Source organism: Antechinus flavipes, chromosome 1 (assembly GCF_016432865.1).
Source record: "Antechinus flavipes isolate AdamAnt ecotype Samford, QLD, Australia chromosome 1, AdamAnt_v2, whole genome shotgun sequence".
NCBI classification, from domain to species: domain Eukaryota; kingdom Metazoa; phylum Chordata; class Mammalia; order Dasyuromorphia; family Dasyuridae; genus Antechinus; species Antechinus flavipes.
Genome location: NC_067398.1, coordinates 312708947 through 312725129, shown reverse-complemented (window position 1 = coordinate 312725129; position 16183 = coordinate 312708947). Strand labels below are relative to the sequence as shown.

At 35.6% G+C, this 16183-nt stretch overlaps 1 protein-coding gene across 2 annotated transcripts in view; it reads right to left on the bottom strand.

Moving 5' to 3' along the window:
* DCTN3 (dynactin subunit 3) overlaps window positions 1–13432 on the bottom strand; it is a 217646-nt gene extending 204214 nt beyond the window's left edge. Inside the window, exons 1-3 of one of the 2 annotated variants that reach the window (XM_051965823.1) lie at window positions 13280–13432; window positions 9275–9359; window positions 9–95 (exon numbers count right to left, since the gene is read on the bottom strand). In XM_051965823.1, the coding sequence (XP_051821783.1) occupies window positions 9–95; window positions 9275–9359; window positions 13280–13375 (268 nt within the window). In that variant the 5' untranslated portion in view covers window positions 13376–13432. The remainder of the gene's footprint in view (window positions 1–8; window positions 96–9274; window positions 9360–13279) is intronic. The other variant, XM_051965812.1, reaches the window with a different exon arrangement.
* Between the last annotated feature and the right edge of the window lie 2751 nt (window positions 13433–16183).

Here is a 16183-nt window from a genome sequence, read left to right as displayed (position 1 = left end):
ATGTTTACCTGCTAAGATGAATTGCAATTTGGCAGCATTAGGAACAGTAATACGATCGATGTACTCAGGATCCAGGTATTTTATCAGGTCTTCAACTAAGTAATCAAAAGAAAAAAAGGGAACAGAAGAAAAAAAATCAACAACTCAAGAAATGTTATAAAGTTGTCATTTAAGAAGAGGGAGCAACAATTTAATTTGTGGGGTTATAATCTTATTGTAAGATAAATGAGATCTCTATTTTTCTTAGCTTCCAATGTCCTGTCCTCAGTCCCAAATCCAGGGGCTTAATAAATGTTATATACATTATCACTACTACCATATTAAGACCACTGAAACACTGCTTCCCCTGGTTATACTGACCAAAATGGATGGGGGGGAAAAATCACTTTTCATCTTAGTTTCAGCTAAAATAAAGCTGAAGTGTTTAATTTTAAAAAAATTATTAATAAAATATATTTGAAAACAAAATCCATCCAAAAATCACATATAGAAAATTTAAAAGACCATAGCCTTTTAACACAAGCTTAACTAAAATCTAGCCACAAATTCATTTGATTCAAAAAAAATTATGCTGGACTCAAAACAGCAAAAAGCATTTCCATATACACAGAACACAAAAAAAGATGTCATATGAAACTGTTAGTCTCCATTTCACACTTGTTTTTAAAGAAAAAATATATAATAAATTCTATGATACTTTAAAAATGATCCTGCTTGTTTATACTTTTTTCTGAATTTGTTTCCTTCTTTGCATAAAAAACCAGTCATCTTCTTTTCAAAGCATCACAATTACTAACTTTCTTTCTTAATCCAATTTAAAACTAAAAGAAAAAAAAATGTAAAACAAGAGTAATCAAACAAAAGGAACCTACACAATAGTCATATCAAGAAATGCTAGTTTCTGCACAGGATGTTCTAGGTCAGTCAGGTGGTTAACATGCTTCATTATAGATTATTTGAAGATATGGTCTATAATTTTTAAATAATAATTCTCAAGTTTTTCTAAGTTTTTTCTTTAGTGTTGCTATCCTTATGCAAATCATTTTCCTGGTTCTGCTTACTTCTTAAATAATTAATAACTCAATGCCACTCTAATTAACTATTGTCCAACTGTCTTCAGAGGACTCCTTTAGAGTCTATTTCTTTGTTTTTTTTCTATCCCCCTTTCCCTTTCAGAATTAAGGTTGTTCTCTCTGGTATTATCCTTCCTCATCCCCATCTATCCCTATTATATCTTGTTGAATTTGATGTATTTTTATACCAAATTCTGTCCAGTTGGGATCAAGAGTAAGGTTCATCAGATGTCCTCTTCCAGGACTCTTTTCTCTACATTTAGTACTCTTTTCATACACCTCAATTATGAGAAAGAGCAAGTTTCACCATCTTTTTTTTAATACTAGTATATTTCTTTTTCCTTCTCTTTTAATCCTCAGAAAAGAAACAATCCACAATTTCTCATTTAACTCCTTAAATATCTCTATGAAAACATTAAGGTTCTGAAGGAACCCTTTTTTCATTTCCTTTTATTAGAATGTTAGTCTGTCATCATATAGTTGCTTGAACTTGATGAAATATATTTACCTTTCCAGGATTTTCTGGATTCTTGTTTTTGTATTTCAAAAATTACTACTTAATTCAACTCTTTACATCAAATATGCCATTTATTCCATCAAATACATATATGTATATGTGTTATCCTTGTAAAATTTTCCTTAACTTTACATGGTAAATTAGTTTTGGTTTTAAGACTGCCTTTCAAATACTGTAATCTAAAATCTTCTGCTGATTCTGACTGTGGTTTCTAGATATTTGAACTCTTTCTTCCTGAATGCTGGCATCATTTTGGGAGTGGGAGAACATGGGAGCTCTGGATTCTGGCTATGACATATTGTGAACCAGATATCTTTACATACATTGATAGTAGCTATCTTACACTGTTTTCTATTTTTTCAATCTTTTGATTTTGTTCTACTGATTCTGTTTCATGGAATAGCTGATTCCTGTTTAGTTTATTCTGGTTTTCAAGAAATCCATTTCTTAGGTAACATTTAACACTTTCACTTCTAAGCTACATAATCATCCAAACTCTTCCTCCAGAGCTTTTTATATCTTCTAAGTATTAATATAGTCTTTGTGAAAAACTCATTTTTGTCTTTTTTAAAGTTCATTTATTCCTAGGCTTTCTAGTATTTTTGAAAAAAAAATTTATTTCATTAAATATTTTAAAATTGTACCATTAAAAATTTTTTAATGTAAAAAAATTTACCATTTAAATATTTTTGTTTGAAATTCTCTTCCTCCCTTCCACCCTTCCCCCAAACCTTGAGAAGGTAAGCAGTGTGATAATTACACATGAAGCCATGCAAAACATATTTCCGTATTAGCCATGTTGCAAAAGAAAATAAACACAAGAAAAATAAACCAAGTAAAATAAATTTGTTTCAATCTGCACTTAAGAGTTCATCAGTTCACTTTTTGGAGGTGGATAACATTTTTAATAATGTGTCCTCTAAAACTGTGTTGAATCACTGTCTTGATCAGAGTAGTCAAGTCTTTTAGAGTGGATCCTTCTTATAACATTGCGGTTACTGTATACAAAACTATCCTGGTTCTGCTCACTTGACTTTGCAAAATCCTTTTTTTTTCCTTTGAGTTTCTCCTTGTAGCTGTTAAGAACAACTATAATAGTTGTTATGGAGTTATTCTCTCCTTTTGGATAATCACTAGATTTTCAATAAATTGTGATATTGGTCAATGCTTTCTCTTTTATTTATTTTTCCAACTTTAGTTTCTTAATTGGGACTGTGCCAGGTCCAGGCTCCTCCCCTTGCTGTACTTTTGGATGAGATGGTTGGCTCTGTTTGATCTCTCTCTGAGTTTTAGTGTTAACCTCCACTCCACTCCAGAGGAGTTGGGTCTCCTCTGACATTTGAGATTTAGAGGACTAGTTCTTCAGGAAACTCTCTGGCATCCCAGGACAAGATACAAGAGTCTTCAGATTCCTTGACCTGGTCTGAAAACTGTGACAGTAATGAGTAGCTGGTTTTTGATCTACATTGGTCTATTTTGGGGCTAACTACCCTGAGGCATTCTCAAAGAAGCTCTCTACAGATGCTTCTCTGGACATGAAAACTTGCAAGGACTTCCTTTTTCTGACTCCTCTCTGAGGCAGCTGGTGGCACAGTAGACCAAGCACTGGGTAGAAATTTAGAAGGTCCTGAGTTCAAATCCAGCCTCAAGTCACTTACCCTGTTTGTCAGTTTTCTCAACTGCAAAACAAGGATAATAATAGTACCCACTTCATAAGATTGTTGTAAGAACAAAATAAGTAATATCTGACAAACTGCTTAGCACAATGCCTGGCATATGGTAAATACTCTATAAACATTTCTCCCTTTTTCCTACGGTCTATTGGTTGCAAGCTGACATTTTGTACAGTTCTGGGGTGAAAGTAATTGTTTACTATATTTTTTAATTGGATTCCCTGGTGCAAATGGGTTTTTTTGGGAACAATTATGTGGAATAGAGGTGGGGGAATTTAGACAATGTATAAACAAAAGATATCAATAAAATTTATTTTTTTAAAAAAGCAAAAAAATTTTAGAAATCTGCCCAAAAAGCTCACCAACCACATCTTCAGAAGATCCATGACAAAATATGCTGCATTCAAGATACTGAAGGAAACAATATGTTTTTGGATTTGGCCACTGTATGGATTTTAAAAAAATTATTATTCTTTATTTGATACAAGGATCATCTTTTTTTCCTGTTCTTAATTGGGGAGGTAGGGAACGTGGGATATAACAGTACTGATGCCAAAATAAGGGGGGGAGGGGAAAGAGGAGGGCCAGTGAAACATTTCTAACAATGTACAAAGGAATACAAAACAAAATTCAAAGGATAAACAAGATATACAAAACTAATGGGCTAAATTTATTATAAACATTTTTGTTTAAAGTTAAGTACTGTCAAGTAGAATCTTGTGGCTTCATATATAATCTTCTATATGTATTTCACTTTGCATAAAGAAATGCTTATTTTTAAAAAGAATCTCTTTTTCTTACTCGTTAATTCAGAATTTTAAAAGTTAAGGGGCTAAAAAAAAAAAAAAATGGAGACTTCTCATTGAAGGAAAAAGAAATGGCCCCCAGTCAAAGGACCATCCTGAAGAGAACAGTTCAGTAGTTCAGTCATCTACTAGAACCCTAAAGAAATTAGATGAAATAATTCTAATATTAGACACCAACAAAAATAGTTGAGCATTGTCAGTTTTTTCTAATCAAATTCAATGGCTTTCCACTCCCTCATCCCCCATCTTTATCTTCTTTGACCTCTCTGTAGCACTTGACTTATATTCTCTCTCCTCAGCTTTTATAACACTGGACTCCCATTCTTTTATCTCTCTGATTGCTGTTTCTTTAATGTCTTCTTTGTAGATTCATCTTTCTCCTATTTCATAAATGCTGGTATTCCCAAATATGCTATCCTTGACCCTATCTGTATTACCTTCCTTGATAATCATATCCATTTGAATTACATCAATTATTACCCTTATGCAAATGACTCCCTAACCTGTATTTCCAGCCTGAAATCTTCCCGTGCTCCAGATCTATATTTCCAACTACCTACCAAATAAAGTTGAAACTCAACAAATTTAAAACTGAAATCATCTTCTTTCCAAAACCCAATCCAATCCCTAATTTCTTTGTTTAAATAAATTTTATAATTTGTTTATAGCATTCTTTTCTTTTTAAATTTTAAGTTCTAAATTCTCTCTCTCACCTCTTCCCTGCCCACTGAGAAGGCAAGCAAAATGATATCAAATGAAGAAACATATGAAAAGATATGTTCCAACAGCTTGGAACAAGCTTAGCAAATGAATAACTAGACATTAATAATTCCACAAAACATTAAGAAATAATAAGGTTGTAAAATACAGAAATCAATGAGGAAAAGAAAGGCTTATTTAAGGATCACTATATTACCTGAAAGTCAGGATTTTTTAAAAAAAGTTCCTGGATATCATATTTCAAGAAATTATAAAGGGAAAAATTGCCTTAGAACCAAAAGGCAAAGTCAAAATAGAAGGAATCCACTGGTCATTTCCTGAAAATCCAAAAGAAAGAATCCCAAATACAGTATAGCTAAAATCCAGAATTCCAAGGTCAAAGGAAGATTATTTCAAGCAGCCAAAAAAAAATTCAAGTAAAGAGGAGTCATAGTCAGGATAACACACAATCGAGTAGCTATCACATGAAGGACAGGAACACTTGGAATATTATAATTTTCATAATTATTTTGCCTGTACTCTTCCACTACATTGATCGCATTCTTGTTTTGTACTGAAATATATGTATATATCTTGTTTTTCCATACTACATAACAAACTCCTTTATAGGAAGGATTTATATTTTCTTTCATCTTTGCATTTTTAATATCTATCAATGAATCAACCTAGCACAATGGGTTGCACATGGAAATTTTTTAACACATCAGTTTGAAGAAAGTTTGCACTTTCTTCCAAAATTTAATGTATAAAATCTGAGAGATACTGATAATCAGTATTAGTAAACACTATATACTTATGTTTTTCTACTTTCAAAGAGATCTCATTTTAGGAATTATATTTTGAACAACTCAATAAATACTTGTTGAACTGAAATGATCTTTCCACAACAGCATTGGATTTTTGGTAAACTCTATATTTTTAAGGAAGCATGTGTTTGATTCATAGTGATGAAGTTTTCTATACTCTGAATATAGGGAGAACCAGGTTCCTTACAGTAACTGCTAGTGGAAAGAATGCAATTTTCACAGGCCAATGAGAATGAGGGGAAACCTGGAAATGGATGTTATTGAAATATATATGTTGAAACGTTCAGAATAGAGGCCAGTTCTGCTTTTCCAGAAACAATTCCCAATGCTAAAAATCATAATCTAAACATCATAAGTTTCTCCACAAATTTCTAATGTGCATCCATAATTGGTCTGCTTTAGTTCTAACCTATACCATAATGAAATGGGGTGCAGAAAACAAAACAAAAAAATTCATTATGAAGTCTAATGCAGTTCCTCCTTGTAAGAGCCATCCGAAGTTTAGAGACTCAGAGATATATCTAGCCACTTTCTGTCCGTCAGGAAACTGCCTGATTCTCATCATGGAGCAGGGACTTAAATTCCTTCATTCCACAAGCAGATTACTGACTGTGATGAGATGTCAAGGCAGGAAGATGCTGTAGTGTCGACAGCTAGTCTTAGTCCTATCTCATCTAAAGTCCCACTTTATTTTATCCCAATTGTGTAAATTCTACCTCGTGTCTGGAATTGATCTGGGTGCTCATTACCTTTTATCACGTGACAAATTCATAGGCACACAGTTGCCTTTTTTAAATTCTGGGCTGTAGAAAAACTCACTTTTTCCTAGTTGAACCTAGACAAAATTAAGAGTTTTTCAAAAGGAACTTACTAAGATAACTACAATCATCAAATCTATCTGGTATTGGTTTAAAAAAACAACAAAAGATCAATGGAAAAGACAAAGGGGAATCAGAAACAAGGGAATTCAATAACCAAGTGTTAGATAAAGTGGAAATTAAAAACTACTGAGGAAAAAACTCCTTTTTAAATAAAAATTACTGGGAAAACTGGAAAACATTGTGGCAGAAATTTGGCTTAGATACCTCATACCATATTCAACAATGCATTCTAAATGGATACATGATTATAATATTAAAGATATTATTTTTAAAATTAGAAGTATTATTTACCAAACAAGAGATAGAGACAATTACAAAAGATAAAAGATAACTTTGATTACATAAAATTGCAAAGCTATTGTCTAGACAAAATTTGTGCACCCAAGATAAAAAAGGAAATGATCAAATGGGAAAAAAAAATTTTGTATAAAATTTCTCTGAGATAGGTTTAATATCTAAGACATATAAATATTAATAAATAGGTACATATATTTACATGTATATGACTAATATACTATTCCCCAATAGAAGAATGGTCAAAGGATATGAACAACTACTTCTCAAAAGAAAAAATTGCAAAGAATTCAAAACCACATCAAAGAATGCTCCAAATTACAAATAAGACAAGTGGGAATCAAAACATCCACTGAGGTTTCATTTCACACTCTGCAAGTTGGCAAAGATGACCCCAAAAAAGACAACAGTCAATTTTGGAGAGGTTACAGAATGATGGGAACACAAATATTTGCTATGTAATTATAAAATGGTATAATTATTTCAGAAAACAATTTGAAATTCTGCAAATAAAGTGACTAAAATATACATATCCTTTGAATCAGAGACTCCATTATTGGAGTCTATATTCCAAGGAAGCCATCAATAGGAAGAAAATCCCCATATATAACAAAATATTTACAGCAGCACTTTTGGGAGGAGAAAAAAAAGCAAATACACATCTTTTAGGAAATGACTAAACATGAATATAATGGAATACTATTGTTGTGTAAAAAAAAAATTATATATTTGATGAAGATTTACATGAATTTGATCCAGAGTAAAATGGAGCCAAGAAAATAACTATGACAATGTAAATGAAACCCCCCACACACATACACAAATCAAAATTGAATGTAACAAAATTATAAAGGTAAATCATAACTAAATAAAGGAGATATGAGAGGATACCTCCCAGCCCATTGCTTCATGCAAATAGAAGGTCCATATGTTATAATATTGAGAGAGGGAGAGGTAATAAGCACTTAAAAACAGTACTAGATTTACATATGCAAACATATTGTAGTTTGTCTTTGCCCTTCCTTCTAGAAGAGGACCAGGACTACAGGAAAGTAATGCCAAGATATATAAGTGAATGTGATTTAAGTGAGAGGGCTGTGTCACCAGCCTCACTCTCTCTTCCACAGCCATCTGCATCCAGTGACAAGATATATAGATCAGAATGACTGGTATGTTAACATATGTTATATAAAGAATTCTAAAAGAAATCTAAATATATAATTTATATTATATATAGTAAATATTATATGTTAATATATATTATAAACTCTAATATATATATGTTAACTTTGCTGTTCAGTGTCTTTTGCTTCTGCCCCTTGGTTCACCACTTTTCCATCTCCCACCTCCTTCACTACCTCACCAAAAAAAACAAAAACCTCCAAGTGAAAGCAGAAGAGACACTGCTTTCAGACTGGAGGCTTGGCTAGAGATCTCAGAGATAAAGAAAGGAGACCTTTGCCCCACTCTGCCCACCTGCTAGACCCCCATATGTCTGTCTTCTGTCTGTCCATGCCTTTTTTTTTTTTGTTGGCCTCATATTCTTCATTTTTTCCTGTCTGAACCCATGTTTATCTCTTTTTCCCCTTCCCTGTCATGTTATGGCCAAACCTCCCTGGCCTCAATGTGTCCTTGAACTGTTTGTTGGCCTCTACCCTGCATGGGCTCACAGTCCTTTTCCTGCCACTCTCCTTTCCTTTCTTCCTCAACTGATCCTCATAATAATCTTGGGAGACAGATGCTATTATTATCCCCATTTTATAGATAAGAAAACCGAGGCTGGCACTGAGCTACCTAGCTGCCTCTAATATTGTTCATGTTTTTAGACTTTTTCAATAATCAGTTATGATATTTTTTTCCTCTTCTTCCTTTTTCTTTTTTGTCTTAAAAATACTATTTGTTATATGGAATGGCTGTCTGGGAGAGAGAAAAGATACTAGGGATAACTATTACCCCTAGCAAAAAAAATATCAATATTTATTTTAAGAGAAAATTAAAGTCCATCAAAATGGATTAGTATAAATCATATTTTAATTAACTTAATTAGTCTACCCACAGATTGGCTTGAATGGAACAGTTTATAGGATGCCTTAGAGCCAGTTTTTTTTTTTTTCTTTTATTTCAACTCTACATGAAGAATAACCCAAAGTCCTCTTTCCAGTATTGGAGTATTTCCCTCTCCATTTCCAGCTTTTTCTCTCTCTCCCTCCCTCACTCTCTCTTCATCACCACACCAAGGTGAGAGGATCTGACTACAGTTCTGATCACTGATAATTCAGGTGGGTTACCTCTTACCAATATACTAATGAATTACAGTTGGAATAACAAACCATTGCATGTTCATAGTTAAACATCATCATATCTGGACAGCATCCGAACAAGTCAAAGCTTACCCCAAAATGATTAGCCTACCCACCCTGGTCTTGTAAGGAAGCAGGAATCACTCTCTTTTACACCTCCAGAAACTCTAGCAGTTCAAAAACACTAGTTATAGAAGAACTTACTCTTTTTAAACAGGACTTTAACCCTCTCTCTTTTGCTGGAAATGTTCCCCAAAGCCACCTGTACTTTAACCAAGCCATCAGCTACCTAGGGAAGGGAAGAAGAGTAAGAGAGAGAGAAAGAGAGAGAGGGAGAGAAAAATAAAAATAGGTTAACAGAAGCAGTTGATCAATAGAGCCAGGACTATAAATATAAATATAATAATATAAAAGATATTTTTACCAAATCCCTAAACTTGTCTATCAATCTGTCCCTCCCCTATGACACCCTCAAATCCTTCACGCATCACTTGGTCTACTCAATCTTCAACATTAGCATAGGCTACCCACTATATCAAAAGATCACCCCATTGCTATATACTAATTTTAAATCTTCTATAGTTTCCTGTATTTTATGCTGTCTTGTAACTATTTTCTAATTGCTTCTCTAATGTTGGGCTAGTCTCTCAAAGCAGAATGTGAGCAACTTTTTCTCCCTTACAGAGTAACTGAGCCTGGTGCTGGGCCTAGAGTTGGTGCTTGGTGTAAATAAATTGTCTGAGAAAAAAGTTTGTAGGTAGTGGTGAGAAATATAATGTGAGAATGGGAATTGATTGCTTTAGAAACTTTTACTGGAATCAAATTAAAACTATAGTGCATTTGTAAAAATTGTATGTTAGTTCATACTCTTTTGCCTAGAAATTTAATTAAAAGATCTTAGTCTAATGAATGAGAAGTGGGTGAAGAGACAGAAGCTGAAGTAGAAAGTTAAAACATAAACTAGTCAGACAATTCTATTCCCTATCCACTAGTTCAGAACAGACAGAAAAGCCTGTTGATGAAATCTGATTCCATGATAAGTATGCAGAATCATATAAAAACTAGTGCAGCCCCATAGTCTAGTCTGTCTCCTGCAGTTCCACCACCAAATACAGGGAAAACAATGGCACTTGCTTAAGAGATGACACCCAAATCAAGAGGATTCATCTTGGGAAAGGAAGGTGAGCTTCACAACCTCTACAATTATAACCTCTACAACTAGAGATAATATAGTTATATCTGACTAAAATGATGATTTCTCTCCACCCCCATTTTATTCCTGTCTAAAGATTTACATTTTACTCATTTTTTCAAGACCCAGCTCAAAACATCCCAGCCAAGTTGATACTCTCCTTCCCTGGAGAGAACATTCATTATCAAAACAATTCATGTGACAGTTATATAGCACCTTCTCACATTTTGCTATCATGATTCTGAATTTTTATTGAATTTTTCCTGGGTCATCATAAAAGCTCATCTCTTTGATACCAATAATCTTCCCAGTTATGATGCAGAGGAAAGAGCACTAGATGAATCAGAGCATCTTGCATATGAATCTAATTTCTGCTGCTTACTATCTGTGTGAGTTTATTCAAGTCAGTTTAATTCTTTAGTCCTCCATTTTCTTATCTTTACAATATAACATCATATGTTTTGTGTAAGTCCCCATGTATTACAGGAAAAGGAAGTGACATATTCATACACTGAAATAAGAAATACCAGATAACTCAAATATTGTGATAAAATCCTAAAGAAATTAAAAGAACCAAAGGAGGAAATCCAGCACATTGGGTAGATCTTTTAGAGATTTACAAAAAGATCTGGAATAACAACAGAATAAAAAAGTATGAATCGACACATGTGAAATCTGTATGAAAGATCATAGATGTGCCTAAAATCTAATTTGTCTGCCATTCAGCCTATTAGCTTCAGAAACTGAGATAGTGTCATACATCTTTGTGCTACCAGTGCCAAGCACAGCATCTGGAATGTGAAATGTGTTTAAACCAAAAAAAATTAGCATTTTAATCTAGAAGAGTCTCCTTATTCCCAATTTCTTATCTGAGTTGTATGATAAATAATAGAACTGATAAATCTGAGAAGTCCATTGGCTGAAGATCTCCTTTGGAATTTTGCTAGTTTTTAAGTCATGGTCTTTCTCAGGAGAGGAGGAAGGCACCATCAGGAGATTGGGCTGAAAATGGTCAACTATGCCCCAAAATAATTATAGAGGGTTATTTCATACATTGCCACCTTGTCGGAGGGTACTTTTGTTCCTAATTTAGCCCAAAGTAACTGGGAATTCTAACTCACCGATTTATTAGGGAAAAACAGAATCAAGGTTCATCATTTATTTTGGTGTTTCATCCCCTGTTTAAAGAGAAGCCTTGTTTGTTTATAAAGAAAATCCTTCCTGCTACAGTTTCAGATCATTTCAAATAGCTAAGGACTCAGAGGTTACAAAGAATATAACAAGCAGGAAATGGAGAATACAGTTCTGTATAATGAGGTATCCTATCTAATTCTATCATCCAACCCAGATCCCTGTCTCAAAGAGATAACGGGGAAGACACAGAACACAGGGGAAAACTGAGATTAGAGATTGTTCACTGGTTTTTCAGGGAAGTCTGACTCTGACCCCATTTGGGATTTTCCTGGCAAAGACACTTGTGGTTTGCCATTTTCTTTTCATTTCATAGATGGTGAAACTAAGGCAAACAGAGTTAAGTGAGTTGCCCAGGCTCGCACAGTTTTAAGTGTCTGAGGCCACATTTGAGCTCAGGTCTTCCTGACTCCAAGTTCAGTGCTCTATTCACTGAACCACTTAAAAGTCCTTAAAAGTAAAAGGCAGTTCATAACTAAGCTGCTTAATTAGCTATAGGACCAAGACTATCCAAGAAGGAGGGTCAGATCAGGGTTGATGGCCTTGGGCATTGCAGCAAAACAACCATTTTCCTAGAAGGGCTGATGAACCACATTGAGATGATCTGTCAATGTTTCACACACAGTGAAGAGAGGTGATCACAGACTCACACTATGGTGCAGAAAGAAATGGGAGGTAGATGTCGTGTGTTTGGGAGTAGATATTCCGTGACAGGAGGGGATGCTGGAGAAGGCTAACAAAATAAATGATTCTGCAGTTTATCCGAGGAGAACAACACACACAGGTTAGTCACTCAGGAAAGGGAATATTCAGGGAAGGGTCAGTAGGAAATAGTCACCAGAGGGACTAGGAGGACTCACTAAGGGTGAAATAGGGGAAGGGTTGTGAATGAGAGTCAAAATGAGTAAGGGTCACAGGATCACAGAATGAGGGACCATCATTGGATGTTATTTAATGAGGTGAGGTGGTAAACTGTGTGAAGCTTCCACAGTGGGGAAGTAAATTCCAGTGGAACTAAGAAGTTAGGTCAGAAAACTAGTATCAATAAAGAGTCCTACATTTTTGGGAGGGGAAAGAGGGTGTCATACAGTGGAAAATCCCTGAGATGGAGGGGCAGCCAAGTGTCAGACAGGGAAGTCACCTTAAGTCACTATGGGGGTATCAGTGAAGAGACATCTTTGGGGAAAATTCACTGAAAATCACACAACAGGAAATCAGTGAAGCCTCATAGTGGGGAGTATTACTGGGGGTTACCAATAAGAAGTCTAAGGTGGTGGAAATATCCTGTCTAAGAATCCCCAAGGCAGAGAAGAGTGAGGGGTGACCAGGCCTGTCACTCTGGGTGAAAGTCATTAGGGAAGCAGCGAAGAGAAATCACAGACGGTCACAACACGAGGGGATCAGTGTAATATGAAAGTTTCACGGGGTGGTCACTAAGGGTGACAAAGGGGTCAGTGGGAATTCACGGGATGCCAGAAGTGAGGGTCAAGGAGAAGGCACGAGGGTCCTCCGGGCTAGCTACAGGGGGAAGGGAAAGGGCGGTCAGCTAGTGGTCACCCGGTGGTGGCGGCGGGTGTCACAACAATCACTGGGGGAGGGGAGGTCAGCAGGCAGTACTTGTGGGGTGGTGTCACATCACGGAAGAGTCACTTGGGGGAGGACACATTCGGACAGGGTGATCACCAGGTAGTCACTGGGAGAGGGAGAGTCATGGAGTGGAAAAGGGACGGGGTTAGTCACAGCCCGGGGAAGATGAGCCTGAGAAAGACCCACGCAAAGGAGAATTCTGGATTTGTGGCCGGAGCGTCGACTCTCGGCCTGCTCACCTTCCGCGAATTGCGCGCCCCGCCCGCCCCGTACACCCAGCGTTCCAGCTCCTCTAACCGGGCCTGTAACCGCTGCACTTCTGTCAGAGCCGCCATCGCTTCAGCCAGAACCAGGATACACTCAGGAGGCGGGACATCCGGCTGATTGGAAGGGAGTACCCAATCCAAGTGCGAGGAGCCTACTTGCGAAGGAAGTGACGAAACGAAATTCACCAGCTGCGACTTTAGTCCCGCCTCTTGTACCAGAAGTGGTCGGGGAGAGGCTTTGTGAATGCGCCAGACTGCCTAGTTACCTAGGCAACCAACTTCGGCCCTCGTCTAGGTGTAGCTACAATTAACTGTCCACTTTTTGCTAACTGTTTTTCTTGAAAATGGGTATCTCTGTAAAAAAAATTACCCTGGCATGGATTCTGTCAATATAAAGTTATTATTAAATAAAATAAAATAAAATAAAATATTAAAAAAAGAAAGAAAGAAAGAAAATGGGTATCTCTTACCACTACACTTCTCTCATATCGGCTAAGATGACAGGAAAAGATAAAAAATAAATGCTGGAGGGGATGTGGGAAAACAGACACTAATACATTGTTGCAGAGTTGTGAACTGATCTCCAGCCATTCTGGAGAGCAACTTGGAACTCTGCCCAAAGGGTTATCAAATTGTGCAAGTTCTTTGATCCAGTGTGTCTACTGGGCCTGTATCCCAAAAAGATCGTGAAAAAAGATCATGAAAGTACCCACATGTGTATAAATGTTTGTAATAGCCCTTTTTTAGTGGCAAGGAACTGGGATGAAGAACGGCTGAATAAGTCATGGTATAGGAATGTTATGGAATATTCTATAACATTCTGTAACAAATGATCCATAGGATGATTTCAGAGAGGCCTGGAGAGACTTAAAAAGAACTGATGCTAAGTGAGATGAGTAGAACCAGGAGAACATTGTACACAGTGGCAACAACATCATGTGATAATTAACTGTGATGGATTTGGTTTTTTCAAGGCCAGTTCCAATAGACTTGCGATGGAAAGAGCCATCTGCATCCAGAAAGAGGACCACAGGGACTGAATGTGAATCACAACATAGAATTTTTACCTTTTTTTTGGTTGTTTATTTGCTTTTTTTCTCGTTTTTTCCTTTTTGATCTGGTGTGTGTGTGTGTGTGTGTGTGTGTGTACACATGTACAGCATGATATATGTGGAAATATGTACAGAAGAAGTGCAAATGTTTAACCTGTTTTAGATTATTTGCTATTTAGGGAAATGGGGTAGGAGGAAGAAGGAAGAAAAATTTGGAATACAAGATTGTGCACAGGGTGAATGTTGAAAACTATCTTTGTATGTATTTGAAAATAAAAGACTTATTACAAATTAACTATAACTATATATAGCTATAACTATAGCAATCTAATGTTTGACAAACCCAAAGACTCAACTTTTGGGATAAGAATTCACTGTTTGACAAAAACTGCTGGGAAAATTGGAAATTAGTATGATAGAAACTAGGCATTGGCCCACACTTAACACCTGTACACCAAGATAAGTTCAAAATGATCTAGGCATAAAGAATGAGATTAAAAATAAATTAGAGGAACATAGGATAGTTTACCTCTCAAACACGTTGAGGAGAAAGGAACTTGTGACCAAAGAAGAACTAGACATCATTATTGATCACAAAAAAGAAAATTTTGATTATATCGTTAAAAAGCTTTTGTATAAACAAAACTAATGCAGACAATGATTAGAAGAGAAGCAATAAACTGGGAAAATATTTTTACAGCTAAAGATTCTGATAAAGGTTTCATTTCCAAAATATAGAGAGAATTGACTCAATTTTATAAGAAATCAAGCCATTCTCCAATTGATAAATAGCCAAAGGATATGAAAAGATAATTTTCAGATGACGAAATTGAAACTATTTCTATCCATATGAAAAGGTGTTCCAAATCATTGTTGATCAGAGAAATGCAAATTAAGACAATTCTGAGGTACTACTACACACCTGTCAGATTGGCTAAGATGACAGGAAAAGATAATGAGGAATGTTGGAGGGGACGTGAGGAAACTGGGACAGTGATGCATTGTTGGTGGAATTGTGAAGGGATCCAGTCATTTTGGAGAGCAATTTGGAACTATGCTCAAAAAGTTGTCAAATTGTGCATACCCTTTGATCCAACAGTGTTACTACTGGGCTTATACCCCAAAGAGATATTAAGGAAGGGAAAGGGACCCACATGTACAAAAATATTTGTGGCAGCCCTTTTTGTAGTGGTTGGAAACTGGAAATTGAATGGATGCCCATCAATTGGAGAATGATTGAGTTCTGTATTATTGTTGTGTATGGAATATTATTGTTCTGTAAGAAATGACCAGCAGGATGAATACAAAGAGGCTTGGCGAGACTTACATGAACTGGTAAGTGAAATGAGCAGGACCAGGAGATCATTATACACTTCAACAAAGATACTGTATGAGGATGTATTCTGATGGAAGTGTCTGTCTTCAACAATGAGAGGATCCAAATCAGTTCCAATTGATCAGTAATGAACAGAACCAGCTACACCCAGTGAAAGAACACTGGGAAATAATTGTGGACCACAACATAGCATTTACACTCTATTATTGTTTGCTTACATTTTTGTTTTTCTTCTCAGGTTATTTTTTACCTTCTTTCTAAATCCAATTTTTCTTTTGTAGCAAGATAATTGTATAAATATATATACATACATTGTATGTAACATGTACTTTAACATATTTAACATGTATGGGACTACCTGCCATATAGGGAATGGAGTTGAAGGAAGGAGGGGAAAAGTTGGAACAGAAGTTTTTGCAAGGGTCAATGTTGAAAAATTACCCATGCATATGTTTTGTCAATAAAAAGCTATTATTTAAATAAATAAAT